Source organism: Nyctereutes procyonoides, unplaced genomic scaffold (genome assembly GCF_905146905.1).
Source record: "Nyctereutes procyonoides isolate TBG_1078 unplaced genomic scaffold, NYPRO_anot_genome, whole genome shotgun sequence".
Taxonomy (NCBI): domain Eukaryota; kingdom Metazoa; phylum Chordata; class Mammalia; order Carnivora; family Canidae; genus Nyctereutes; species Nyctereutes procyonoides.
The window spans coordinates 34493264-34520422 of NW_026575120.1; the positions used below are offsets into that span (position 1 = coordinate 34493264).

General features: G+C 39.5%; 1 protein-coding gene and 1 non-coding gene across 3 annotated transcripts in view; both read left to right on the top strand.

Annotated features, from left to right (window-relative positions):
* AGK (acylglycerol kinase) overlaps nucleotides 1-27159 on the top strand; it is a 75804-nt gene that overhangs the window by 16258 nt on the left and 32387 nt on the right. For both annotated transcript variants that reach the window (XM_055335326.1, XM_055335327.1), the window contains exons 3-8: nucleotides 9681-9720; nucleotides 12978-13057; nucleotides 18211-18286; nucleotides 23477-23569; nucleotides 25265-25297; nucleotides 26422-26516. In XM_055335326.1, the coding sequence (XP_055191301.1) occupies nucleotides 9681-9720; nucleotides 12978-13057; nucleotides 18211-18286; nucleotides 23477-23569; nucleotides 25265-25297; nucleotides 26422-26516 (417 nt within the window). The remainder of the gene's footprint in view (nucleotides 1-9680; nucleotides 9721-12977; nucleotides 13058-18210; nucleotides 18287-23476; nucleotides 23570-25264; nucleotides 25298-26421; nucleotides 26517-27159) is intronic.
* LOC129516225 (U4 spliceosomal RNA) lies at nucleotides 15672-15808 on the top strand. Its single transcript, XR_008665713.1, has one exon. It is a non-coding gene; the product is annotated as a U4 spliceosomal RNA (small nuclear RNA).

Below are 27159 nucleotides of genomic sequence, written 5' to 3' on the forward strand. Positions count from 1 at the left end.
CTGGGGGTGGGGGTGCATTTCAGTAGTGTACATAGAAGCTAAGAGAGCCAAACCAGAGTGGGGGCATTGGGAGTGGAAAACTAAATGGGCAGAATGAGGCTTGACAGTGTAATACCCGGGCAGAGAGACTTCTGTTTGGTTTGCATTTTGCTCCTTACTCGTTCTGTGACCTTTATCAAGCTACTTAATGCACTTAACCTCTGCACCTCAGTCTCCTTCTGGGGTAATGGGATAATGGGATCTGCCTAGAGGTTAGGTGTAAGGATTAAGTGAGCTGGTGAGTGTCCTAGCAGTACCTGGTACTGTGCCCGGCTCATGGCTTCCCCTTGATAAATGCTAGCCGTTATTATCATTAGATGATGGGCTGGCTGTTTGGTTGAAGGAGGGGAGGAGAAGTCATTTTTTGGTTTCAAGACTAGGATAATTGGTGATACAGAAAGAGGCAAGCCACCAGGGAGAATTGGTTTACGGAGGAGGTATATTTCTAGTGCCTTTTAGCTATGTTGGGTTTGAGACCCTGACAGCATATCTAGGGGGAAATGTGTTAGATTCCAGGGGTAAATTATGCATGAGCCACACTTGACTAGATCCGTATTATTTCTTTTGGTACAGATTATGGTTTCAGTAATGTCTTGGGCTTCATCTTTCGCTCTCGCGGGGGTTCTGACAAAGCAGATGTTTTACCTTGACATCAGTTCAGATTAGCCTCTGACTTTGCAGTGGTGGTCCAGGGCCTGGGTGGTTCAGCATGGGAAGAAGGTAGCAGGGCTTTTCTCTTCACGGCTTCTCCTCATTTCACATTCTGTTGCAGTTTTAAGAAAGCAGTTCGTATTGCTTTTCAGCCATTTCAAGGTTCTCTCTCTCTCTCTGCACAAGCTGATGCTAAAGTTTGGGGGTATTAATAGGTGCTATTTAAAGAAGCTCATTTATGGGCAATTAAATAACACGCCTGTCAGCTCAGATTTGATAGGGAATAGGGAACTTTTTTGTAAGCACGATGAAGTTTAATTAAACTCCGTTTCCTTTTAGCTCTTTTGTCATTTTATTTAGAAAACAGATTTCTTCTTTTTAAAAAGAGCTGCACTGCTTCTTTCCCATACGTTTCTTGGTGGTGGTTGGGGTGCGGTAGGGGGGACTGAGATGGAAGGGCAGGAGGTGTATTTAAGTTTTGTTGATTTCACATAATTTTTAGGGCTGTTTCTGTCAGTGGTATTAGCTGCTCCAAGACTGCCGAGACAACAGTCGTAGCTGCTGCTGACACTAACCCCTCTCTAGGTAGTCACTGATAGCTCCATCAGTGCGTGTCATGGAGCAGCAGAGACGCTGACCATAGAGGTTGACTAGTTTATGCGTCGCTAAGTCAGAAGGTTTGGCCTGTATCCTCGAGCCCAGAGCAAATGCCTCCTTATGCATGTGGTTTATAGAGAACAGCTTGTAACAGCTCTGCCTATGCTTTTCCTATCGAACAGCTGACCTAACCTCCATGCAATGTTTTCTGCATTTCCTTTTCCTACGTAAGTAGATGAAAGTACCTTGTAACTTTTCATTTTCATTTAAAAAAATTTTTAAAGATTTTATTTATTCATGAGAGACAGAGAGAGAGACAGACAAAGGCAGAGAGAGAAGTAGGCTCCATGCAGGGAGCCTGATGTGGGACTCGATTCCGGGACACTGGGATCATGACCTGAGTCAAAGGCAGATGCTCAACTGCTGAGCCACCAGGGATCCCCACCTTGTGTGTAACTTACAGGAGTAGCTATTTTCACTAGATTTTTAATTTCAGCGCTGAGTTACCCATTGTTGTTCCCTGTGGACTTGAGTGATGGACACCTCTTCCTTTTCCTGTATTAGTAAATACAGTCTGGGGATCATGCCCTTGGCTTGCTTTATATTGTTAAAAGAAAAAAAAGGAAGAAAAAATGTTGATCCTTGTATATTGTTAAATATACCACCAAGTAAAGCAGTCCATCCAGAGGTACCGTTAGACCTCAAAATTCCTGAATGCAAGTGTGGTGTACTTTTCACTAGCCTGGATGGAAGTGACGCCCTGCACTTGTCCTTTACATTTGGTGGTAGACTTAGCTTTGTTTTTCCTTTGCTAAACTTCACCATCAGCAACAGGGATGACAGAATTTTGATGTCTGCGATTGCTTGCCTGACTTCTTATTCTCCTTTTATGCACTCTAAGGGGCACTGAAATGAAGACAGTCAGCACTTAATGTATGGTTATAAGACTTCTTCTTGACCCTTGATACTTTCCTGACATTAAGGAACTTCTTTATTGCATTGTAGTTGGGAGAGGTGAGAAGATACAAATTTCTAAAGTAGCAGATAGCACATCATGGAGAGGCCTGGCGAACAAGAAGGCACATCATCCTCTGGTTCAGTGGAAGGACCAGACCAGAAGGCCCTAAAATCCTTTCCAAAAGTCATTAACGTCTTTATTGTTCTCCTAGAGTGTGTAACCTATCACACTATCCATTTACTTCTCTTGGCTGAGCATTCTTCAGGCCCAGGAGATCCAGCACGCTTCTGCAGTAGGCTGCATGTCTTCCTGCTTGGTGACAAGGCTTTCTCTTGGGCAGAGATGAGCAGTTATTTCCCCATGTGTGACGTTCCTCACTGCGACAGTCTTTATGTGTTTGGATCGGGAGTTGGGGTGTGGGTGATGCATACTTGACAAAGCTCCCCTGCTCTGCACACAAGAGAATCTCTTCTCTAAGGTTCTTTTCTGCCTGTGCTTTCATTTCCACTTCATCTGGGCTGTTAGGTGGACAACCCATGGGCCCTGCCACTGGCGATATCATGATTAATTATTCTGGGAAGCTCAGATAAGTTGAAGTAGTTGTTATAACCATCTAAACTTGAAATCCATTTTGCGCGAAGCAGAAACTGGGTTTGCGTGCACCAAGGGAAAAGCCGGTGGTAGAAATTGCTGTACAATTTGCCTCTAGACTGTAGTGGGAAATATCTTTTTTGGGAAATAAGATGGATCAATATGATTTTTTTCTTTCCATGTAAAGTTGTTATTGAAATAACAACTTATCTTATTTTGCAGTCCCAAAGTAATAAATAAAACCCATATGGCTCTGAATAAATTGTGAGCATCCCATTTCCTGTGGTAGCAGGCATGTTCGTATTCTTTTAAAGCCTCAGGCAGAGTGACATCAGCAGATTTTTTTCTTTTTCTAATCCAGAAGCTTCTGGTTTCTGTCAAAGAACTTGCATTTTAGTACTGAGCAGATAGATCTTCAGGGACCCTTTTTGATGTGACTATGTTTTATTTTTATTTTATTACTTTTTAAAGATTTTATTTATTCATGAGAGACACACAGAGGCAGAGACACAGGCAGAGGGAGAAGCAGGCTCCATGCAGGGAGCCCAGTGTGGGACTCAATCCCAGGACCCCAGGATCACAACCTGAGCCAAAGGCAGATGCTCAACTACTGAGCCATGCAGGTACCCCAGTGCAACTACCTTTTAAATTGTGTTAAACTTCAATTCTCTTGGGAGGCAGCATGATGTAGTAGAAAGAGCACGGGCTCAGAATTTATATACAGTACTTCTTTTTTTTTTTGGTAACAGGGTCTTGGGTTTACCTTCACATTCTTGACTGATTAACAGTCTAGAATTTCTGTGATACCAGACTCAGCCACTGGGGCAGTGCTTGTGGTGCTCCCTGGTATACCAAAAGGGGTTCCTCACTGAGCTTTTTACATGGTACTAATTCTATTACCCTGTTCCCAAAACACACATACATACCCGTGGGTCTTAATCCGGTCAGGTTTTCATGACTGCTCTAGGTCTTCCTTCATCCTCTGCTGCACCACAGCCAATTCTTCTCTTGCCCTTTGGTGGCAGTCACAATTAAAAACTATCCCAGGGGGATCCCTGGGTGGCGCAGCGGTTTGGCGCCTGCCTTTGGCCCAGGGCGCGATCCTGGAGACCCGGGATCGATTCCCACATCGGGCTTCCGGTGCATGGAGCCTGCTTCTCCCTCTGCCTGTGTCTCTGCCTCTCTCTTTCTCTGTGACTATCATAAATAAATAAAAATTAAAAAAAAAAAAACAAAAAAAAAAACTATCCCAGGTGATCCGTTGGTTTGAGAATGCCAGATACTCCTACAAAGAATCACCTTCAATTTTTTCCTGCAGGACAAAGTCTGCCCATGAGCACCGTGAGTCAGTCTCTCCTGTTCAAACATTTGCCACTTACTTATTAAATAGTTATTTATTGAGAACCTTTTATCTACAAGACTCTGCTGTGTACTGTGGAAGAGAAAATGGTGAATTATCCATGAATTCCAGGCAGTTATAATGAAGGAAAAAAGAGAAGACAAGCAGTTCTGTGTGGGGGGTAGGTAAGGGGGTGGGTGGTATTGTGTTTGGCCTTCTAGTTTTTAAAAGGGAGAGAGGTTAGAACAATCAGATCCCTGCAGGGGTGAAACTCATTGTGTTTTCTAGGAAGAGCAAAACGTGCATCCTGCCGAGAGGGAGGGAGGGAGGCAGCATCGAGGGCATGGTGGGGGATAAGGAAGTGATTTTTAATCTCTTTCTTCAGTTATCTACCACATTTTTCTTTTTCTTTCCTTTTCCTTTTTTCTTTTCTTTTCTTTTTTTTTTTTGCACCCAACACGAGGCTCAAATTCATGACCCCAAGATCAAGTGTCACACGCTCCACTGACTGAGCCAGCCAGGAGCCCCTCAGCACATTTTTCTTTGGTTTTCAGGTGAGGTGCAGTATCTGTACTTAAGATTCATCTGGTGTTCTGTCGTCTGTCCCAGGACTCAGGGCATCTCTTCCTGCTGCTTCCTGTCTCTTCATGTAGATAATCGCTCTGCTCTCAGCCCACTATTACCACATGTATCTTTAGTCAGGATCACTGTCTGGAATTCCAGACATGTCTTTCCAGTTGTCCCCTGGACACCTCCACCTGGACTCACCGTTGTCTCAGATCTACAGATCCAGAACAAACCCTGGCTTCCTCCCTCCTGGACCTGTACCTCGTACTGTCTTCTGTCTCTGAGTGTTACCACCTTCTGCCAAGGGCTCAGTAGAAAAATGTGGACACTGCCTTTGACCCCTCCCTTCCTTTCAGTCCCCACAGGTCAGCCCTTAAGTTTGCCTCCTAAATACCAGTTGCCTCTGTCCTCTCCTCGATCCTGGTTCCAGGGGTCATTATGTCAGCATCCCCCACCTGCGTTCTCGAAGAACCCACCCTGGTCTCCCTAGATCGTCTTGCCTTGACCATGGCCAACCCTCACACTGCAACCAGAGTAGTCCTTCTAACATAACAGATCTTTCTAAAACCCTCTCGTGGTTTCTTACGGCCCCTGGGGTAAAGTCCCAATTCCTTAAATAGCTTAAAAGGCCACTGATGGCCTGGCTGGGTCCCTGCCCTCCTCTTGTATGGTTTCTTCCGTGGCAGACTGCCTCTGGCTGTCTTGAGCTACTTTCCATTTCCTGTATGGGCCTGTCCTCTCAGCTTCCTACAGTCTCTTCCTTTGCCCATGTTCTCCTCCCTGTTTTTGCCCTGCCACTTCTAATTTCTCCCCTGGATTTACATTTCACTGTCCTTTCCTATAAAATGCCTTCTCTAATTCCCCAAGACTAGGTTAGCTATTCCTAAGTGGGCCCCCATTATGGAACACATAAAAGTCACATCACATTATGACTGCCTGTTGGATTGTCTTTTTTCCTTTCTAAACTGTAAACTTCATGAGGATGGGGAATCTTGGGTTTATTCATCAGTATATCCTCGATGCCCAGCAGAGTGCCTGGCACTTCATTTGTCAAGAAACACATCTTTTATTTTATCACTGATACTTGCTGTTCTTGCCACTAGATCCTAAGCTGCTTTGGGTCAGGACCAAATCTGGGTCATTGTACCATACCCAGCACTTTGTGTTAAGTGAGTTTATTTCGCCTGCTACTTTTGGGAGCTTTGTTGCACTTGAACTTATTAAAAAAAATTGTATGAATGTAAATTTTAAAAATTAGATGAGATTAAGAAATAATGTGATTAATGAATGTGCTATAAAGTGTATATGCTAATGAGCATTGTACAATCAGTATTGTCTGAAGTTAAGAAATAGCATTAGAGCATGTATTTCAGGGTCAAGTCAGCATGAGTTTGAATTCTAGTCTACTATTGAGTAACATGGTGAATTTGGACAAGTCTTTTCCTTCTCTGAGCCTTAACTTCTTCATACATAAAATGAGAATGCCTGTCTTGCAAGGCTGTTACAAAGGTTAAAGGTATTTGAGAAAAACTGTCATAGTATCTGACACATAGGAGTTGCTCTTTGAATTTCAACTTATTTTCTCTTTTATTCCAAAAGAAAGCTGCCTTTCTTGAAACATTTTTGGAATTTCTTTTTTGAAATAGTTTTCAGAACTGGCCATAGACCATCAGAATATATCAATAGGAGAGATCTTTTTTTCTTTAAGGATATGTTTGATTTTTAGAAACACCTTGGTTCAGAGAGCAAGATCAAGATGGCTAATACCATTTTTGATATTTAAAAAAATTAAGTGTGATTATAATGAGATTTTCTTTTGTAGAATTTAAATTGGTACATAGTCTAGCTTTCTCACAGGTGGCACTGACAGCCTATTCCATCTGGCACATTAAAATCCAGGGAATTAATTTTAAAGGAATCTTTTGATTTTTGAATAGCACTCTGATAAATCAAGGAGTATTAGCAAGCTCAAGAGAACCGAAGTCTTTAATTATATACTTAATCACAAGTTAACATTCAAAATTTTACTTCTATCCGGAAAGAATTTAGGAAAAAGTGATCCAAGGTGCTCTATTGTGTGTATTTGGGGCCATTCTCTTTTCATCTAGGCCCACAGGAATCCATGTGGCTGAAATGCAGTAAGGAAGGTGGTGTGTTACTAATGACCCAGAGGAGGCTGGCACTTTCAGAGGCCTGCCCCCAGTTGGAGGGGAGGAGCCAGCTGGGGGAAATGGACAGGAATGAACAGGCAGGTATGTAGCTTTCGTAGCAGTATGGAGGGCTTGTATGGAATAATCTTTAGGATATGTTCATCGTAGAAGAGAACTGGAGGCACAGGTTGTTTATCTATAGGAAAAATACAGGCATTGTTTGGAGGAGCACAGTTCTGTGTGGTTCCGTGTGGTGGTAGTGGTACCTCCAGGGCCAGTGTGGAAGCTGGATTGGGGATTAGCTTAGTACAAGAGGATCTGGTGACAATGCTCAGGTTACTACTAGGAGACTAGTTTTATTTGGTGATCTAGTGGTTACTAAGAATTTAGTATTTTACCTTATTGTATAGAGGTCATGAATGTGAGGGGTCAAAGTCACCTATAAAGGGTTGTTGACATGTTAATTATCTTTAAATATTTTATTGCTCTGTACTTTGAATTAATTAGCCTCATCTTGTCTGCGAGTGTAAAATCTATGTAATTGTTGATGATTCCCTGAGAGCAGTTGACAGCATTTGGATAGAAATGCAAAACATGCATATATGTGAATCTCAGGTGGCGGAAGAGAGAAAAGCTTATGTACCTCTCCTTTGCCTCCAGGGTAGTAGTGGGGCAACATCACTCAGTCAGGTGGGGAGCCTGGCAGTTAAAGTGGCTTGTGGACTTGTCTTCACAAGGGATTAGTCTCCCTAAAATGTCTGTTATAGAACAGCATGCACTTTTGAGGTATGGTGTCATTATAATTTTAATAGAACGTTGTTCTTAGGTTTCAGATGGGCAGTATTTTTTAAATTAAATTTTAATTCCAGTATAGTTAACGTAGTGTTCTATTAGTTTCAGGTGTACAGTAGAGTGATTCAATAGTTCCATGCATCACCCAGTGGCTCCTCACAAGTGCCCTCCTTCATCCCCAACACCTATTACCCCATCCCCCAACCCACCTCCCTTCTGGTAACCATCAATTTGTTCTCTGTAGTTAAGAGTCTGTTTCTTGACTTCTCTCTCTTTTCTTTCCCTTTGCTAGTTTTGATTCTTAAATCCCACAGATGAGTGAAATCCTATGGTATCTGTCTTGCTCTGACTGGCTTATCTCAGCATTATACTCTCTAGCTCTATCCATGTCCTTGCAAATGGCAAGATTTCACCCTTTTTAATGGCTGAATAATATTTCCATTGTGTGTGTGTATATATATATAATATATATATACAGCATCTTCTTTGTTCATCAATTGATGGACACTTAGGCTGTTTCCATAATTCGGCTATTGTTGATAATGCTGCTATATAAACCTAGGGGGTCTATGTATCCCCTTTAAATTAAGCGTTTTCCTATTCTTTTTTTTTTTTTTAATTTATTTACGATAGTCATACAGAGAGAGAGAGAGGCAGAGACACAGGCAGAGGGAGAAGCAGGCTCCATGCACCGGGAGCCCGACGTGGGATTCGATCCCGGGTCTCCAGGATCGCGCCCTGGGCCAAAGGCAGGCACCAAACCGCTGCGCCACCCAGGAATCCCTGTTTTCCTATTCTTTGAGTAAATACCCACAGATGGGCAGCAGTGATCCTTCCCCACACTTGATGCTTTCTTGTTAAAACTGACTGCTCTGTACCATCATTTAAAAAAAGAATCCTTTTCTCCTTTTAATTCTTTCCTATAAATTGTTTATTGGCTTATTGTTTTAACCATCATTAACCAGGTCGAAGTTACTATCTTAGCAATGCCAGCAACACGCCTTAGAGTTGACTCTTTCGAGGAGAAGATTCTGGCACCTGGTGGGCAATCAGTCATTTAAGGTGTTCTTACAGTATAAATGGCATAAACACACTTTAGGAACCTTTCTGTTACATAGACGAACATTTTTCTGATCAAATGTTTTCATTTTGCAAGCAAAATTTCTCACTTGTGCTATAATTGAGTGTCTATCAGTGATATAAAAAAATAAGAGATTTAGATAACACAGTAGCAGAAGCAACTAAACATCAAATTTATTTCTGGCAAATGACCTGAAAAATTTCCACTGGATAAGAAAAATGCAGTATATGTGCATCAGTCTTCTGTCGCTTCACTAACAAATTCCCTCAAGCCTCGTGATTTCACACGACATGCATCTATTAACTTACGGTTCTGTGGGTTTCAAGTCCAACACAGGTCTTACTGGGCTAAAGTCAAGGTGTTGACAAGGACTGCATTCCTTCTGGAGGCTCTAGAGGAGAAACATTTCCTTCTTTTCCATTCCATGACTTGAGGCCTCCTTCCGTCCTTAGCACCAGCAGGCTTGCACCTTTCTGGCACTTTTTCCACGGTCACATTTGCTGCTGATCTCAGCCAGGAAAGTTTCTGTGCTTTTAAGGACCCTTGTGATGAGGTTAGGCTCCCCTACATAATCCAAGATTATCTTCCTATCTCCAGATCCTAAAGTTAATCACGTCTGTAAACCCCCTTTGCATGTGAGGTAACATTTTCAGGTTCTGGGGATGGGGATGTCGACATCTTGGAGGGGAGGGTATTTTGCCTACCATTCTATAGGGATACCTAACATGGATATCACTCAGTACTTTTCACGTGTATCCGTGATTTGTCACAGGTCTTTAACAAATTTAATTTTCATTTGGATATTTCATAGAGAAGAGTTGTGCCTATTTAAAAAAGAAAAAGAAAAGTTTTATTTGTTTGGATCTTAACCTGCTTATTAAAGCTAATATTCATTCTCTTTGTTTACTTTGATAGTGACAACCTGCTAAGGAGAGCGGCCTGTCAAGAAGCTCAGGTAATGTCATTTAGCATGCTAAAATTAAAACCCGCTTTATCTCCATTGTGCAGAAAACTCCAGCTATTCTGGGGGACCTGCGTGGTGCCTTGCATCAGTGCAGTTTCGGATTTTTTTTTTTTTTCCCTACTATCAGGGGATGAGTCAGGCGGAGAGCCAGCTCTGAACAGAGCGTGAGGAAGTTAACCATCTGGTGAAGAGCAGTTCTAACGCCCACCCCTTTAGACTTGTTTACTTCTGGATTAGTCCTAAGAACACATACATGGGCTGGTTGGAGCTCTGGGAATTTGTTCATGTCGGTGGTTGTCCTTAAAGATCGGGCCGAGCCTCGAGTCTTCCCTGATCCCGATAACCCCCAAGGATTTCCGTTCGGAACAGGTGTTACCTCTTAAAGTCAAATCTTCTTAAAGCTGTTGATTCATATTTTTAAAGCCTGTCTGTTCAGCACAGTCGATTCATACCACGTGTGCATTGTTCTCCCAGGCCCATGATACTGTGCTTAAATATTCATGTATTAATTATAGCTGAATTATAAATCCTTCTGAGTTTAAGACCACATTTTTGTTCTTTCTCTCCAAGTTTATATGTTATGCCTTGCAGGTGAATTTCCACAACCGAGTTGCTTTTTTGTTGTATGTCATTTAAGCTTATAATATCAGAACTACCAAAAAAAGAAACCTGAAGTAAAAAACGACAAAGGTCTGATGTATTTAGTGAAAGGAGGTGGGTGACAGACCTCAGGTTTGTTACCAAAATGCTTCCATGGATGATGATGATGACAGTAGATGCTATTAATACATTCTTCACTTTGGTGGCAATCTTGACTGTTCTAAATCTGTGTTTTAAGAATTCAATTACTTTTCCATTTGTTTATCTCCTATGTCTCTGCTGTTGTGAAAATGAATGATCCTGGGATGCCTGGGTGGCTCAGTGGTTGAGCATCTGCCTTTGGCTCAGGGTGTGATCCTGGAGACCCGGGATCGAGTCCCACATCGGGCTCCCTGCATGGAGCCTGCTTCTCCCTCTGCCTGTGTCTCTGCCTCTCTCTCTCTCTGTCTCTCATGAATAAATAAATAAAATCCTTATTTTTAAAAAAGAAAATGAATGATCCCCACCCCAAGGAGCAGTGATCCCCACTGGAAAAGCTTGGGAGGGGAACCTTTTCTTGGTCTCCCTAAGGAAGAGTGTCACAGGGTCCTCTCCTTGTGAGGGAAATGCCTCCTCCCTCTGCTCTGAGTGCCATCTCGTCCTTCCTCAGAGACTCTTCCTCTTCTTGCTGCTCGCTCTTGTATATTTACCTCTTCCCCTGCCTCTAGTTCTTTCCTTCTCAGCACCCATGGAGCTCCTTCCATCTGGCAAATGGAAGTAAATTTATCCTTGGAGCCTACTCTACTTACTTTTCCTGTTTATGGCTTCCCTTTACAGTCTAAATTCTTAAAAGATTGATTTTTTTTAATCTCACATAAACTCAACTCATTGTAGTCTTACGTAAGCTCCTTAACGCACCATAAACCTGAGCTGAGAGTTGTGGGTAAATAAGAACTGTAGAGACTAGGAAACCAGGACAAAGGAGAATAATCTGGAACTGTAGATCTGGACTCTGGTAGGTCAGAGAAACTGGCTAACTGAATAATTTCTGGCTACATTCCAGAAGTATGGATAACAAAAGAACACATTACAGTGTTTGGAGATTTGGCAGCAAAATATTAAGGTTGAATTCAGTAAAAGTGACGACAGAGTAGAAATTATAATGTACCAGAAATCTTCACAAAGAAACAGGATATCTTCCTGAAACATTCAGAAAAAGTGTATATTTTTAAAGCAAGAAATAGACCATGGTGAGAACGGCTGTCTGGTGGGACTGTCAGGGAGGTGGTGGTCACTTAATAAAAGGGCCACTTCATAAAAATCATGGTAGAGCTCATTTTTTTCTCCTGTCTTTACTTTGTGCTTCCATACCGGAGTTCTGCCTCCTTGGCTGTGACCTGCTCCCCACCATCAAAGACTCCACATTTTGACTCTGGTGCTTTCCTACTTCTTTCTGTTTGGTGGCCTTCCCCAGTCCGGGTGGATTAGCAGTGCTCACGTTCGTTCCTATTTTGACTCTGCACCTCTGTTTCTGTGCACCTCCTTTAACTGATTCTCAGAGCTGACAAAGTAGAAGTTGGGGTTTTGGAATTAGATATAAATACTAGGCTGATAATTTATTAACTATGTGACTTTGAGGGACTTAATCTTTCTGAATCTTGGTTTTCTAAACTTTTGAAATGAGGACATTTAATTACCTCCTAAGTTTCTGAGAGCTAAGAATAATGTGCAGGAGAGCGGCAAATACTAGGTGCTTAGTAAATATTAATTATATTTCCTTCCCTTGCCAGTTGATGTTGTTTATTATTATTATTTATTTATTTCAAGTCTTTAAAGTCTAGTTAGTTAACATATATGGTAAAATTGGTTTCAAGAGTAGAATGTAGTGATTCATCACTTCCGTACAATACCCAGTGCTCATCACAAGTGCCCTCCTTAATCCCCTATTTGATGCTATTTAGTTATCAAGTTATATAAGGCTGTAAAGAGGAGGAGGCAAATAGATTATTAGGTTTATTTATTATATGTATGAAGATTAATTAGTAACACAAAGGTTTTTTTTTTTTTTTTTTATGATAGTCACACACACACACACAGAGAGAGACAGAGACAGAGACATAGGCAGAGGGAGAAGCAGGTTCCATGCACCGGGAGCCCGACGTGGGACTCGATCCCGGGTCTCCAGGATCGCGCCCTGGGCCAAAGGCAGGCGCCAAACCGCTGCGCCACCCAGGGATCCCTAACACAAAGGTTCTTTATGAATAAGCTTTAGTAATAAATTGAAGGAGAAAAAGGTTATATTCTGAAGACTAAGGACAGTTGGATTAAACTTCCCTTTTGATAGACTGTGGCCTTGCTGGTTATGTGTTTATAATAGGCCTAGCCGTGTCTTGTAGAGAAAAGAAAAGCTACCTATCTCTAGTAGATGAAGTAGGTTTTTAAAAAATTATTATTATTATAAAAATTTTACCTGATTATCATTAAATAATGGTAGACTTGGTGATGGTTCATGGTATTTTTGTCAATATGAAATCATGAAAGGATATTTTAACCCCCAGGGTCCATACCATGTCTTCTGGAAGTAGATTTCTTTGTAATGAAAGAATATATGTAATCACTAACTGAATATAAAGGACATTTGCTGAAAACTTTCCTTTCTTCCTTCCTAGGTGTTTGGCAATCAACTCATTCCTCCCAATGCACAAGTGAAGAAGGCAACGGTGTTTCTCAATCCTGCAGCTTGCAGAGGGTAGTTCAGTTTGTGGTTTGTCACATAAAGTTTTCCTGAGGGGGGAGAAAGTCACAGAATATCAGGCGGCTAGTTGGATTGCATGGAATTGGAAAAAGTAGGTTCAGTACTCGTTTAGCAATGAGATTAATTTGTAATGGAGAAAGAACGGTTAATGAGCTATAACTGTAAAGTTAACTGATGCTTAGCAAACTTGTCTAATTGAAGTTTAATAAAAATTCCAGAATTAGGGGCGCTTGGATGGCTCATTTGGTTGGGTGGCCAGCTCTTGGTTTCGGCTCAGGTCATGATCTCAGGGTCCTGGGTTGGAGCCCTAGTGTTGGGCTGCATGGGGTGGGGTGCTGGGGGGTGGTTTGCTTTAGGATTCTTTCACTCATTTCCTCTGCCCCACCCCCCAAATAAGTAAATAAATAAATCTTAAAAAAATTCCCAGAATTAATACTCTCAAGTGAATCTTACCTGCTTGTGACAGCTCCTGCTGTTGTGATCTACGTAATTGGGCCTTAGGGGTGCCTGGGTGGCTCTGTGGTTGAGCATCTGTCTTTGGCTCAGGTCGTGATCCCCAGGTAGTGAGATGGAGTCCCTGTATCGGGCTCCCTGCAGGGAACCTGCTTCTCCTTCTGCCTAGGTCTCTGCCTCTTTCTGTGTCTTTCATGAATAAACAAACAAAATATATTAAAAAAAAAATTGGGCCTTCTCTGTCCAGGATGTTCCATGGTAACCCAGAGCATTGATAGGCTTGTGAAGTCAGAAACATTCTTTCCAAAAGGAATGAGCCTTGAGCTAGATCTTAGAGGTCAGCAGAGGGACAACACTTAGTCTTCCTGACTGAGGAAATGGCCCAGGGGGTCGGGGGCCTAGCCTTAGGAGTAACTAGGTATGTCCCTTGCTGTGTCACTGGCCAGTCTGTGACCTGCTCTAGCTGGCCTGGAAGAGTTGTGTGAAGGAATTGTGGGAATTTAGGTGTAAAGAAGAGTTGGGACTTCGGTGGATAATCATGTGTTTATGTTCATTGTATCAAGGTCCCACCCTGGTGCAGAATGTTGAAAGTGGGTGAGGCCGTATGTGTGTGTAGCAGGGCAGAGGGTCCGTGGAAATTCTCTGTAATTTCTGCTCATTTTTACTCTGAACTTAAAAACTGCTCTAAAAAATAAAGTCTATAAATTTTTAAAAAGTACCATAAGCAAAAAAAAAAAAAAAAAAGTTTCAATATTAGTTGCTATTCTCATTCAGTTGGAGAAGTGAATAAAAGAGACCTTGAAGGCTTTTAGAGGAAATCATTTAAAACTTAAAATTATTTTCTAAAAAGCGTAAGAATGAAAAGTTTGTATGTGAGGTGGGGAGGTGAGTAATAGCTTTTATTATCCCTAGTGACCAGAACCATTCTTTTTGTCTTTGCTGAGGATTGGAAAGTTAATAAATATGTATTAGGTTGGATTCTAGAGATCAAAGTCAAATGATGTCAAGATATTAAGAACAACAAAGATTGGTTGGGACCAGCTTTTAACTGGTCTTATGTAAGATGCAGGGTTTCTGAAATAAGTTTCTCTAGTAATTTTAGATAGTATGGATTTACAAATATAAACACAAATCATACCTTTTTTTGGGGGGTGGGGGGTGTTGAGTGAGAGCCTGAGAAGGAAGGGGCAGAGTGGGGAGAGGGAGGGAGAGACAGAGAATCCTAAGCAGGCTTCATACCCAGCATGGGGCCTGATACAGGGCTGTCTCACAACCCCCAAGATCATGATCTGAGCTGAAATTGAGAGATGCTTAACACCAAGATCATGATCTGAGCTGAAGTTGAGAGCCAGCCAGGCGCCGCATGCCTTATTTTAAATTCTGCGGTTTAAGGTATTTGTCTATAGATTGTCTAAACTGGTTCTGGGACACTGCCTAATCGAATCCTACTGGACTGGCTTTGTTAGAGCCACCTCACTCCCCCATAAACACACCAATCCTAATGCCTATTGATCATTCTTGTTTAATAACCAACACGTGAACAGGTTCTCACAGTATCTAAGATAATTAAACAGTGGGGTTCTGTGACAGGAGCTAGCACAGCGTTTGAGGGATCGGGCTTATATACTCTTTGTGATATGGGAATTACTGGACTTAAATCCTCAGTATGCTCATCTGTAAAGTGGGAAAAGTAATAGTTCATACCTTATAAATTTGCCATATAGAATAGGTGCCTTTGTAGTTAAGCAGATAATGCCTATGACATGTTCAGCATTTCTACTTCATGGTAAGCACTGGATGAAAGGAACATAAGCGACTGTGATTATTATTAACATGTTGGCTAGGTTCAAAGCATTCTCTCCTTTCCTCCCCCATTCTTCCCAAAAGTGCTTGTGCCTCTGGCTACTTTAATATAACTGTTCTAGCTATTTCTTTAGAGACCTGTTAGTTAGGAACTTGCTAATTCTGATAGAGAAAAATTTATGACCGTTGGTTTAAGTTATAATCTGTCATTTTAAGTTCCTACTTACAAGGGATAATTACGTTAAAAAATAAACTTTTTCAGAACAGTTTTAGGTTCTGTTTACATTTTTACATATAAATATGTTGGCATTTTTAAAGGTGAATTACTGTTTAAAAGTATAGCATTTTTTTTAGCTTTGTGCAGTGGCAGTATCGTAGCCAATGAGGTTTATCCGAGGCGCGATTGTTGCTAATTAAAAGTATAGCATTTTTATCTTTTAAAGTGAGGCTATGGAAAGTCTTCTAAAATTATTGTCCCCTTTCTCAAGGTGAATCCTTGCATGCTTCTAGGTATCAGCCACTCTGAAACTCTCCAGCATGTTTTTTTCCCTAAAGCTTTCACTATTTAATTGCACTTTTTGTCATCTTGGCTCTACTCTAACATATAATATATAATTCATCATGTAGCTATTTCATTATGTAGTACTGGTTTAAAGCTACATAGGCACTTTAAGAAATAAGATAACTGTGTGTTTAGTGTTAATAAATAATACATTAAGAAGTAATTATTTTTGTGTGTGTATGTGGACCTGGAAATTGCAGTAGGTATATAAACTTTGTATTTAGCCCTAGTGCTATCTCACCATTAATTATATAATAAATAATGCATTTCTTACTGGTAACACTTGTTTTTCAATCTTTTATATGGAACATTGGAATTTTAGACATTTTCCATAGCCGTGGCATCACACAAAGATGTGAATAAAAGCCTTAAATGTTCAAATCATTATTTCTTTAACTTGGAGGAAGTTATAGATTTGTTGTAAATAATTAATATAGCCGATTGAAACTTGTCCAGAGTTTTGCTTCTTAGCGAGAGCTCATCTATCTCCAACTGATCTTTTCTTATCAACCCAGTAAGGAAAACAGCCCTGGAAGTAGAAACATTCGTAGTATCAGCCCTTTGTTGTTGGGTTAAGCCCCAGAAGTAGTGAGCTGGAGAGGGCGAATTTTCATTTAGTCTTTCCTGTTCATTCTGATAAGCATTCAGAGCAGGAGAAAGGGCAGGGGATATTTGTGTGATTTGCTTACAACATGCTCAAGTAGGCCCTTGATTTGAGATACCTTTTTTAAATGTTTCTTGTGAAAATTTGTCCAATTTTTCTATTTCTATTTTAATTCATAAGTATTGCATGTTTCTGTCTGCCCTTTGGTGGTTATTTTTTTAAAAATGTTGAATTTGGTTTGTGCTTGACTCTACATGCTCCTCATTAGTTGCCGTGGCACCTCTTGCTAGTATAAAATACTCTTAAGAAAGTCAAAGCATGTGTTTTTTTTTTTTTAAGTTTTTTTAAAAAAATGACTAAACGTGGATGTGGAAGTTACATGTTCGTTGTTTTGTAAGTTCTAGTTTTTGTTTTTTTCTGATGCAGTAGTTGAAAATACTTAGGTGAATAACAGGTTTACTGATTGGTATGTTCAACTTTGAAACTATGCCATTGGGACTTTCTGCAACTTTTGGATTCTTTGATTCCTGGGCTGTGTTTCTGACTCCTGACCTTAATTGGACAAGAATCACTGTCAAAGATGTGGCTTTTAAAACACACACGCACGCAGGCACGCTCTCTTTCTCTCTCTCTCTGTCTGTCTTCAAGGGGCTCTTTAACTGTTTCTGTTCTCACAAGGCTTCACAATCGTGTTGTTTCCTTTCCTGCAGAACTTACATATCTACATGGGGGGCAGGTTCGTTTATTCATACCTTAGTGTATTAATTGATCAGATGCTTATTAAGTATCTTGTAAGTGTGCCAGACATAATCCTAGAGGCTGGGGGACTCAGGATTATAGGATTTGGTGTCTTTTTCGCAAGGCTTCCAGTGTTGCGAAAGACTGTCTTGCAAATCACTGGTTGTCAGTGCCCTATGAAAATTCCTAATAGAGGTATGTACAATGTGATAGGGCAACCAAGAGAAGGATGTGATTCAGACAAGCTACTGATTATCCTAAAGTTGCGTTAGATAATTTCAGACTTTTCCTTTCTTAGTGGAAATTTTGCCTTGGAAAAATTTTCATGGAAAAGCATTTTGCTCCTTCCTCTGGGATGTCACTACAGGTCTGAAACTCAAGAAATAGAGATACCTTAGTATTTCAAATTGTTCAAAATGATATATTTTTCCTTCAAAAGTTGTATCCACTGAGCTAGAATCTATATTCTGTGGGGTTCAAATTATTCCCTTGGGAATGTATATGTTAAATATATTCTCTTCCCTCTACCACTGGAATATAAATAAGTTCTATGAGGACTGACAACATCACCCTTAAGTTGGAAGTGTTTGTCTCCTTTGTCATGTTGTATCCCTAGCTCTTACACCTGTGGCTAGCACATAGTGGGTGCTCAAGAAATGCTTGCTGAATGCATCAAACATTGTGTCCTGAGTGGGGCCATATGTAGTGTACATTCTTCTAGAGGAACTAGATTGGAACTGCAAGCATCCCACGAGGGTAAGAGCTGTTTGTATTCAAAGGTAAACTGGAGGCCCCAGAGTAGTGAGTGACGTCTCCATTTCTACCCGTAGAACCTGATAACTCGTTTGACTTCCTATACTTGCACAAATGAAGGAAACCTGTGTTCTTAGGCTGTTTCTAGTTCTACTCTAGTTAAGGTGGTTGGGCTTTTTATTCTTCCTCTTGAGAACTTGGTCAAAATTTTTGTATTTTTTCCTTTGTCTGCAGCAAAGCCAGGACTCTATTTGAAAAAAATGCTGCCCCGATTTTACACTTATCTGGCATGGATGTGACTGTTGTTAAGGTAAGAACACTCCAGAGTGTTGATTTTATCCAAGCTACCACTCCTTACAGCTTATCCTCTTCTCTTGACTTTGTAGCAGAAATCACTTATCACGTAAGAGGCTGGGAACAGAGAAATCAACGTTGTGTCTTTGTTTTGATCATTAATAAAAGTGGTTTTGTTTTTTTCAAAGCATTGTCAGCTTTTCATTTTCAGAATAAGATTAGATGGAGGCATGAACTGGATTCCTTTCATCTGAAAGCTAGGATGTGGAATTATTGTCTCTTGAAAGATGAAAGTGGTTCTAGCTATAACAATTTCTTTCCTGAAAATAAAAAAATTTCCAGTTTGAGTAGTTAATTTAATTTCTTGGTAGTTCCACAGACAGGTAAACATTTTCTCTCTGGCGAGGAATTTTAAATGTTAAAGCTTTAGAATTTGCAGTATTCAGCTAAGAAAAGGGGACAAAGATAAGTTAGCAGGAACTGTGCTAGATAGAAGACACCCCAAAACTCTGTTGACTTTTAAGTGATATGTGTGTATGCATTTGGTGAAAATCACTCTTGTTATGTTTGTAAATCTGTGGTTTATTTTTAATATTACACAGTTTCATGAAATCAGAGATTAAAAGGTAATTTAGTCCACTTTACCATGAAATGTTGATGTCCAAGTGGTCTGTGATGTGGTCTTCCAGTTGTCTGTCTCCAGGGATGAGAGAAAGGGGAAGAGAACTAACATCAATGTGAGTGTTTGTAATGCATGTTTCGACCCAGTGTATGAGAGATCCTAGCATGGTTACATGAAAGCGCTCCCTTGAATGTTCACATGAACTCAAATCAAATGATCTGGACCTAGAGCTGTCTTTTAGGGGAAACTGTTTTATATATTAAAGGTCTTTAGTGGTTCTAGAAGTAGTCAAGTTCTATTCTTGAATGAATTTTGATGATCCAACATTTTCAGGGAATTTGTTCTTTTCATCTAGGTTTCAAATTAATTGGTATCAAGTTCCTAATTTCCTCTTCTTGCAAGTTTATGTAACATTTGTGATATCTTGGGCAGCCTGGGTGGCTCAGTGGTTTAGCGCTGCCTTCGGCCTGGGGTGTGATCCCAGAGACCCAGGATCCAGTCCCATGTCGGGCTCCCTGCATAGAACCTGCTTCTCCCCCTGCCTGTGTCTCTGCCTCTTTCTCTCTGTACCTCTCATGAATAAATGAATAAAATCTTAAAAAAAAAAAACCCAAAAACATTTGTGATATCTCATTTTAATCATATTATTTATTTGTGCCATTTTTTTCTCTCAATAGTCTTGTGAGAGCTGTGTCAATGAATCCTTGCCAAGAATCATTTTTTGGCTCATTGATCTTCTTGTTTATGTTTCTTTCATGAATTTCTAGTGTTTTTTACTGTTTCCTTCATTCAACTTCCTTTAGATTTTTTTCTGCTGTTCTGACATTTTAACTTGGATGCTTACTTACTTTTTACCCTTTTCTAATTTATAGAAAGCTATAAATTTCTCTCTATTGCTTCAACTGCATCTTCTAAGTTTTGTGTCTACTATTTTCATTACCATTCATTTAAAAATATTTTCTAATTAACGTCATGATTTTTGCCTGACCTATAAGTTATTTAGACATGTTTTAAAATTTCCCAAAATAAAGTTTTTCTAGTTATCTTTTTATTAATGGTTTCTTATTTGATTGCATTATGGTCAACAAATATAGTCAATACACTTCCAGCATTTGAAAGTTTGGGTTCTGTTTTATGGCCTACTGTGTGTTTTGTTTTCATAAATGTTCCCCGTATGCCTAAAAGGAATATGTACCACTTACTAGGTACCATGATCTACACATGCCCAGTAAATCAAGTCTGATCATTGTGTGGTTCTAGTCTTCTGCGTCCTTACTGACTTTTTTCTTCTGCTTTAACTATAAATTATGAAGGTGGGGGGGGTGGTTAGTTTAGAACTCTTCCACTGCTATCGGGGATTTTCTATTTATGTAGTAGTTTTGTTCATTTTTGCTGTTTATATTTTGAGATGATGTCAATAGATGCTTACAAGTTTCAAATCACTTTATTTTTCTGGCATTTTGACCCTGTCCTAGAGCAATTCTCTTCAGCCCCAGCACTGCCTTGGCCACGGTCTGTGTATCTTACTTAGTTTTCTTAGTGACTCTAGTAACTTACTTTGGTTAGTTTTTGCTTGGTGTGATATTTTTATTCCTTTACTCTCAGCCTTTGTGTGTCTTTATATTTTAGATGCTTTATTGGTAAGGCATGACAGGGTATTTAAAAGATCCAATCATTTTTTCCCTCTTTTTACTGGATAACTGAACCCATTAATGTTTATTGCAATTATTGCTATATTTATTTCTATACTAGTGATGTACTGCTACATAACATACTACCTTGACAGCTGCTTCTCTGCTTAAGGTTCTGTTGCTCAGCGGTCTGTTCAGAGCTGCCCTCGTGGTGGTCTCACCTTGTGCTGGGCTCCTTTGTGGCAAGGCTGAGGAGGGATGGCCTAACTCATGAATCTGTAGGTGGGCTCTGCTTTTTTCTGGCTCAGAGGGTCCCCAGCAGGCATCTTCACATGGTAGATGGGTTCTCTGAAGTAAATTATTGACATCAAGTCATTTTTACCCCTACATACTTCAGTATGCACTCTTTATTAAAAAAAAAAAAAAGGCTACTTTTCTGCATAACTGCAGGGTCATTATCATACCCAGCAAAAGTAGCAGTCCTCCAATCAAGACCTATTGACTTGATTCACTTTTCTTTATTTAATATCACTAGGCCACTTTATATTTTTTATCCTTCCTTTGTGCATTTGGAATTTTCTTCTTAACACCAGAGCCTCAAATATGTTAGCCCTACAAAAGTGATCTTTTAAATTATAGTCTATTAAGTCTGTTGAAATACTTTTGAAGTTTGGTTCTTTCATTCATGTACTTATATTAACTTTTTTTGCAAGTATTGACTGCCTACTGTGATCTAAGCCCTGTTCTAGGTTTTGGGGATATAGTCTGAACAAAATAAACTTTTCCATGTCTGTTGTCAAAGAGCTTCCATTGAAAGTGGGAAAGGGAGAGATGCAGATAAGAAACAGATGCAAAAACATAAAGTTTGTCAGCAACAACTCATGGTGATGAGTGCCAAGAAGGAAAGTCAAGCAGAGTAAGGGGACTAGGAGTAATGGGGGTGTTAGTTTATTTCAGAAGGTCAAAGACGACTGGTTTGAGGAGATGACCATTTGGAGACCTGCTGCAAAGGAGTGAGGCCTGCAGATGCAGGAGGGAAAGAATCTGGGCTGAGGATATTGCATTTCTAGGACTCTGAAGCAGGAATGTATTTGACATGTTTGAAGAATAGTAAGGAGGCCAGTGTCTGTTTTGTAAAAGATTGCAATTTACATATTCAGTAAGATGCCTTTCATCTCTATTGTTGATAGCATCATATAAACTTGGGCTGCCTGTATGGCTGAGTCAGTTAAGTGTCTGACTTGATTTCAGCATAGGTCTTGATTTCAGAGTTGTGGTTTCAAGCCTTGAGTTGGGTTCCACTATGGAGTCAACTTGAAAAAAGGTTCAAGGGAGAGCCCCAAAGAAATGTCACTAGCAATTTACCTACAGTTGGATGTCACTCCACTGAACTGCTCACTCGGAGTACAGACCTTCAGTTGGTAACTAACCTACTTGTAAAAAACAAAAACAAACAAAAAAAAAAACAAACAAAAAAAACTAACCTACTTGTATTTTAGTATCTTGTTTCCACATTTCTCCATCTTGTCCCCAAGGATATATCACTTAGCTTGCCAGGTGCCTGCTGAAGAGTAGATACAACGTCCATCTGGTTTCCTGTATCTGCTGATCTAGTAATGTCAAAAAAGATGAGAATAGTCTGAAAAGCCTCATTCTTAGCAAACCCATACTGATTCCCAAGGATTATTTGGGGGTACTCACAAACTGTCATTTTAATCAGGATTGACATCTATCCTTTTAAAAAAAATTTAGTATTTGCAAATGTGTAACTATAAAGCAAGCCATTTCATTTTTAGAATAAAAGGGATAATTCATCATAAAATTCATGGTGTTAGTTTAGGGACTTCTTTTTTCCTCTGTGTTAACTGTGCTTACATGCTTTAAGTCTATTTGAGATTCAAATCTTTAATTTTTGCCTGTTAGTGTGTCTACTACAGTATCAATAGGAGGCGATGTTTCCTATGTTAGTATTAGCTGCATTATGTCTTTTAAAATTTAATGTTTGCTTTTAGAGGCAGCAGCTTAGATGATTCATTGAAGTCTGCATATGTATCTGAGAGGAAATAATCTCAATAAAAATGGTGAGGTTTGGGTACTGTTTCATTGCTACTCTGAATCACACCTGTGCCTTATTGTCTAGTCCTAACAAAGCCTAACCTTTCATTTAGATAGCGTACCAGTCATGAGCAGTTACCTTGCTAGTTGCTTTATATGCTGCTTTATAACAGTACTATGGGGAAGCTATTATTACCGCAACTCCAATACACATAATTTCATTGATAAGGAAATTAAGGTCCTGAAAGTTTAAGGCCACTCAGCTAGAAAGTAGCAGAGTTGGGGTTTAATTTGGGTCTCTTGGGCTCCCAAATCTGTACTTTTTTCATTACATCTGCTTCTCTCTATTTGCATATAGACCTGACTTCCTGCTTTCAGATGAAAGATGTCAGGTAAATAGTGTAATAGAATCTGCACTGGACTGGAAACGAGTCCTTTGAATAGATAACTGTATAACCAGAGACAAATCATTGGGTTTGGGTTTTGTTTTTAAAGGAAGGTTAGGGGCGCATGGGTGGCTCAGTTGGTTAATTGTCGGCTCAGGTCATGATCTTAGGGTCCTGGGATTGAGTCCCACATCGGGCTCCCTGCTCAGCAAGGTGTCTGCTGCTTCTCACTCTCCCTATGTGTGCTCTCTGACTCAAATAAATAAATAAGATCTTTTAAAAAAAAATAAAGGAAGGTTAAAGGTGGTTTCTGAGTTCCCTTTCAGCTCTAAACAGTGTAAAACTGTATATATGATTGCTTTGATAACTCTTGTTTTTCATGTCTATTAATTATGTAGAATTGAAGGAAAGACTCTGTGTAAAACTTTAAAGAAAATGTCCCATATTTTTACATCTTTGATCTTATGCCCCTGGGATGATAGATTTACCAAAGACTTCTTTTTGTATTTCAGACTGATTATGAGGGCCAAGCCAAGAAACTCCTGGAACTGATGGAAAACACAGATGTGATCATTGTTGCAGGAGGAGATGGGACATTGCAGGAGGTATGGCTGTTTTTCTGTTTGAAACCATTTTGAAGGTGAGGACAATGGAAATTAGATCTTAGAGCAATGGTATAAGTGGTTATAATTTAAGGAAATGATTTCTTTGTATTTTTTAGAATCCTCACTCTCTGAAACAGGCTTAGCATTACATTTTTGTCATGCACTTTTATTTCATTGTTTTGTATAAACTTTATACCCAGCATATAAGGGGAGTTAGTTTTGTTTTATCAAATTTAAGTTGGATAAAATTGCATAAATAAGAAATGGTGGTGGGTATGATATAACTTTTTATATTTTGGAGACTAATGGAGTAGCCCTGTTAGTTAGGGAGCTAGGGAATCAGTTTTAATTATGAGGGATGGTTCTTATAAAATAAACCTAGATCCCCTCCAAAAAAATGTTTGTGTTCTCACATTTTTTCTATTGCATGGAATGTTACCTGGTAAGAGAATAGTTAGAGGCTGCAGTCTACAGGTTCAGGTATACGATCTACTTTTGTTTTAAAATCTCATGTCCTTATGCTAACTCTGGTCCAATAAGGACAGTAAGTACATTGTCCTCGAAGTGCTTTTCCTTTTGAGGGCAATAGACTGGAACCTTCATTACATATTGGAAACCGCTGAAGAGCCCAGTGCAGGCGCCCCTCTAACTGCTCAGTGCTTCTATCCTGAGGGCCATAATTCACATCTGGGCCTCCCTTCTGATGGGCTCTCGCCTCCATTGGGTAGTTTCATCAGTGTCAAGGGATCTGGAGCTAACAGCAGACAGAACAGTGTCCTACGTTTGACTTAGCAGTTATGTGAGCCTTAGTAAGCTTCTTTTAGAAAGGCTGTGCTAATGATCCAGTAATTGTTTTTATAGCTTTTTAATGAAGTGTGAAGAATACTGATAGCATGCCAACAAAGAAGGAAGTAGACCTCATGACAGCCCCATTTAATCCTGCAATGCAGTGAGGCAGGAGGTGAAGGGAGAAGATTGACCAGTCTTTACTTTACAAAATGTTTTTAAGAAATATACCAAATCATTCGTGTATTTGGTGTAATCTCAGTCATCCAAAAATAGGCAGTGAATAAAAAAAGTATTGGAGGGAAATATGCCAAAACATAAGCAAATGATGGTTATGTCATGGTGGGATAATGAGAGTAGTTTCTTCTTCACGTATTTTTTACCACTTCTACAAGGCACATGTATCACATTTTAAAAATTAAAAAACAATGATGTACACATTCAAATTAAAAATATCTTTTAAAAGAGGAGCTGCTGTTCCCCTGGCCTTCATATTCCTGGATAAGAAATCTTTATTGAGCACAGACTTCTCTGCGTGCATCAAAGTGTTATTTTTGTTCCTGTGTGAGCACTTGTAATGGAAAGTAGGTTCCTCTGTATGATTGATGTGTGCCTCACATTTGTATCCATTTTATAGAACTCAGAACAATATTGCTAATGTAATATGGAGGTTTCATAATTATTTCATCTTAGCCTTTATTGGACTATTGATCTTAAGTCAAGAATCAAATCTAATTTTACTCTGATCCCTTTGCAGAACACTGTATGTTTTAAGAGCCAGTACATCTTTTGACATGATTTCTAGGAACAAAACAGGAACAAGTTTGTGATCCATGAAAATTGAATCCAATTTTTGTTTGAGAGGGGAAATACAGGTTGTTTATAATAATTTTTTTTTAATGTTTGTAGGTTATTACTGGAGTTCTTCGAAGAGCAGATGAGGTGAGCTTTCAAGAAAGAGTAATTGCATTTTAGCTTTTTACATTTCTGTGCTTTTTATCTTCTTTTGCCTTTTTTCACCATTTTATATTTTAAGGTGGGCACAAATTATGCTTCCTTGGGTTTTAGCAAATAAAGTACTGTTGCCTGTGTCCTAGAACACTTTGATTAATCTGCAGGGGACTCCTCTGCTTTAGTATTCCAGAGCACCCGAGAGCTTTTACCAGAAAAGCTATTGTTTGAAATATAAATTTTTCCCATGGAACCTTCTCTTCACAGAATTCCTTCATAAATGATGGTATATTCATATACTGGAAGCCATGTAGCAGTAAAAATGAATGGATTAGATCTATAAATATCTATAAATATTTATAGATATATAGAGATATATATCTATAAATATTTATAGATTTATAGACATATATACATATAAATATCTATAAAATTATTAATTCTAAAAAATATTGAGTAAAAAAGGCTCGTTGCCAAAGTATGTTATGCATTTCTACAGAGTTTTGCAATTCAGAAAGCAATATTATTAATGGATATGTAAATATGTCATAAAAGAGTAAGAATGTGACAAGTAATAATGTGACAAGTAATAATGTCACAGCATCCAGGGTACTGGTTTCCTCTGGGAAGGGAGAAGAGGGCTAGGGATGAAGGACTGCTACTTGAACTTGCTTATTGTCTTTGCCTTTTTTACACTTGAGATGGTTTATAAAGAGCTGTCATTAGTTACTGTACAAATGTTAGATATTTCTAGTTGAATTTTATCCCCAACTTTTTCAACTAGTGTGACAACATAATATAGTCTCTGTCACAGTAGCACATTTATTTAATATCTTTAAGACCTTCATTTTCATAACCAAATTTCTTTCAACCAGTTGCTGCTAATGAGTACCCAGATATTGCTTCCGGATTCAGAGTCCTGTTGATTTCAAGGCCTGCCTTATTTTCTAGAAACCCCTCAACTTAGCGTTATCCGGTTGCTGGTCTAAGGAAGGGAGAGACAGGGTGTTGGACTTCGGGTCAGTTACTTTGACATGGTGAACACATCTGTGTCTCTCTGTTCAGCCTGATTTTCTGACCATAACCATAATAACTTTTCTTTTTTTTTCCCTTAGGCTTCCTTCAGTAAAATTCCCATTGGATTTATCCCACTGGGACAGACCAGTAGTTTGAGTCATACCCTCTTTGCTGAAAGTGGAAACAAAGTCCAGTAGGTTGTCAATGTGGGGTCTTAGCGTTTGTGGCTGCGTGAGTCTGGAAGGGACAATTCACATGTGGGGGATATGAATTCTTTGTTTTTAGTTTTGATAGCATGGAACTTCAGATCATTAAGAGGAGGACCTGGATCAAAGGACAATTGTTCAGTTCATTGGGAGCTTTCCCTGTTGGATCTAGGACCCTGGTGATCTGATATCAGGTGTAGAGATGAATATTGACATCCTTCTGTCAGTTTTGAAGGTAGCACCCTTGATCCAAAACTATCTTTATGCCTTTATGTCATGAGATTCTCTAGTGAAGGCAGATTTGCATTGATCATTTGTTTGCTTTAAAAACACAAGATGACAAATAGCAAGTCCCCTGAGAAAACTGAACTGGTAGCCTTAGCTTCATTATCTTGATAATATAAGTAGCTAGAACAGCTAAATAATAGTCACATCCTTTGGGAAATGCCTCAAGTGAAAAGTAGTAAGGATAAAGCAGTCGGGAAAGCACCATAGCCCTGGCATCTAAATTAAATTGCTGTGAGTCTAACTGTCTTCAGGAGTCAAGCAGACTGTAGTTATCGTTCTTTTCTCTCAAAGCATTATGTAAACAAGAAGATAGGAATCTTGAATTTGCATCCTGGCTTTGAC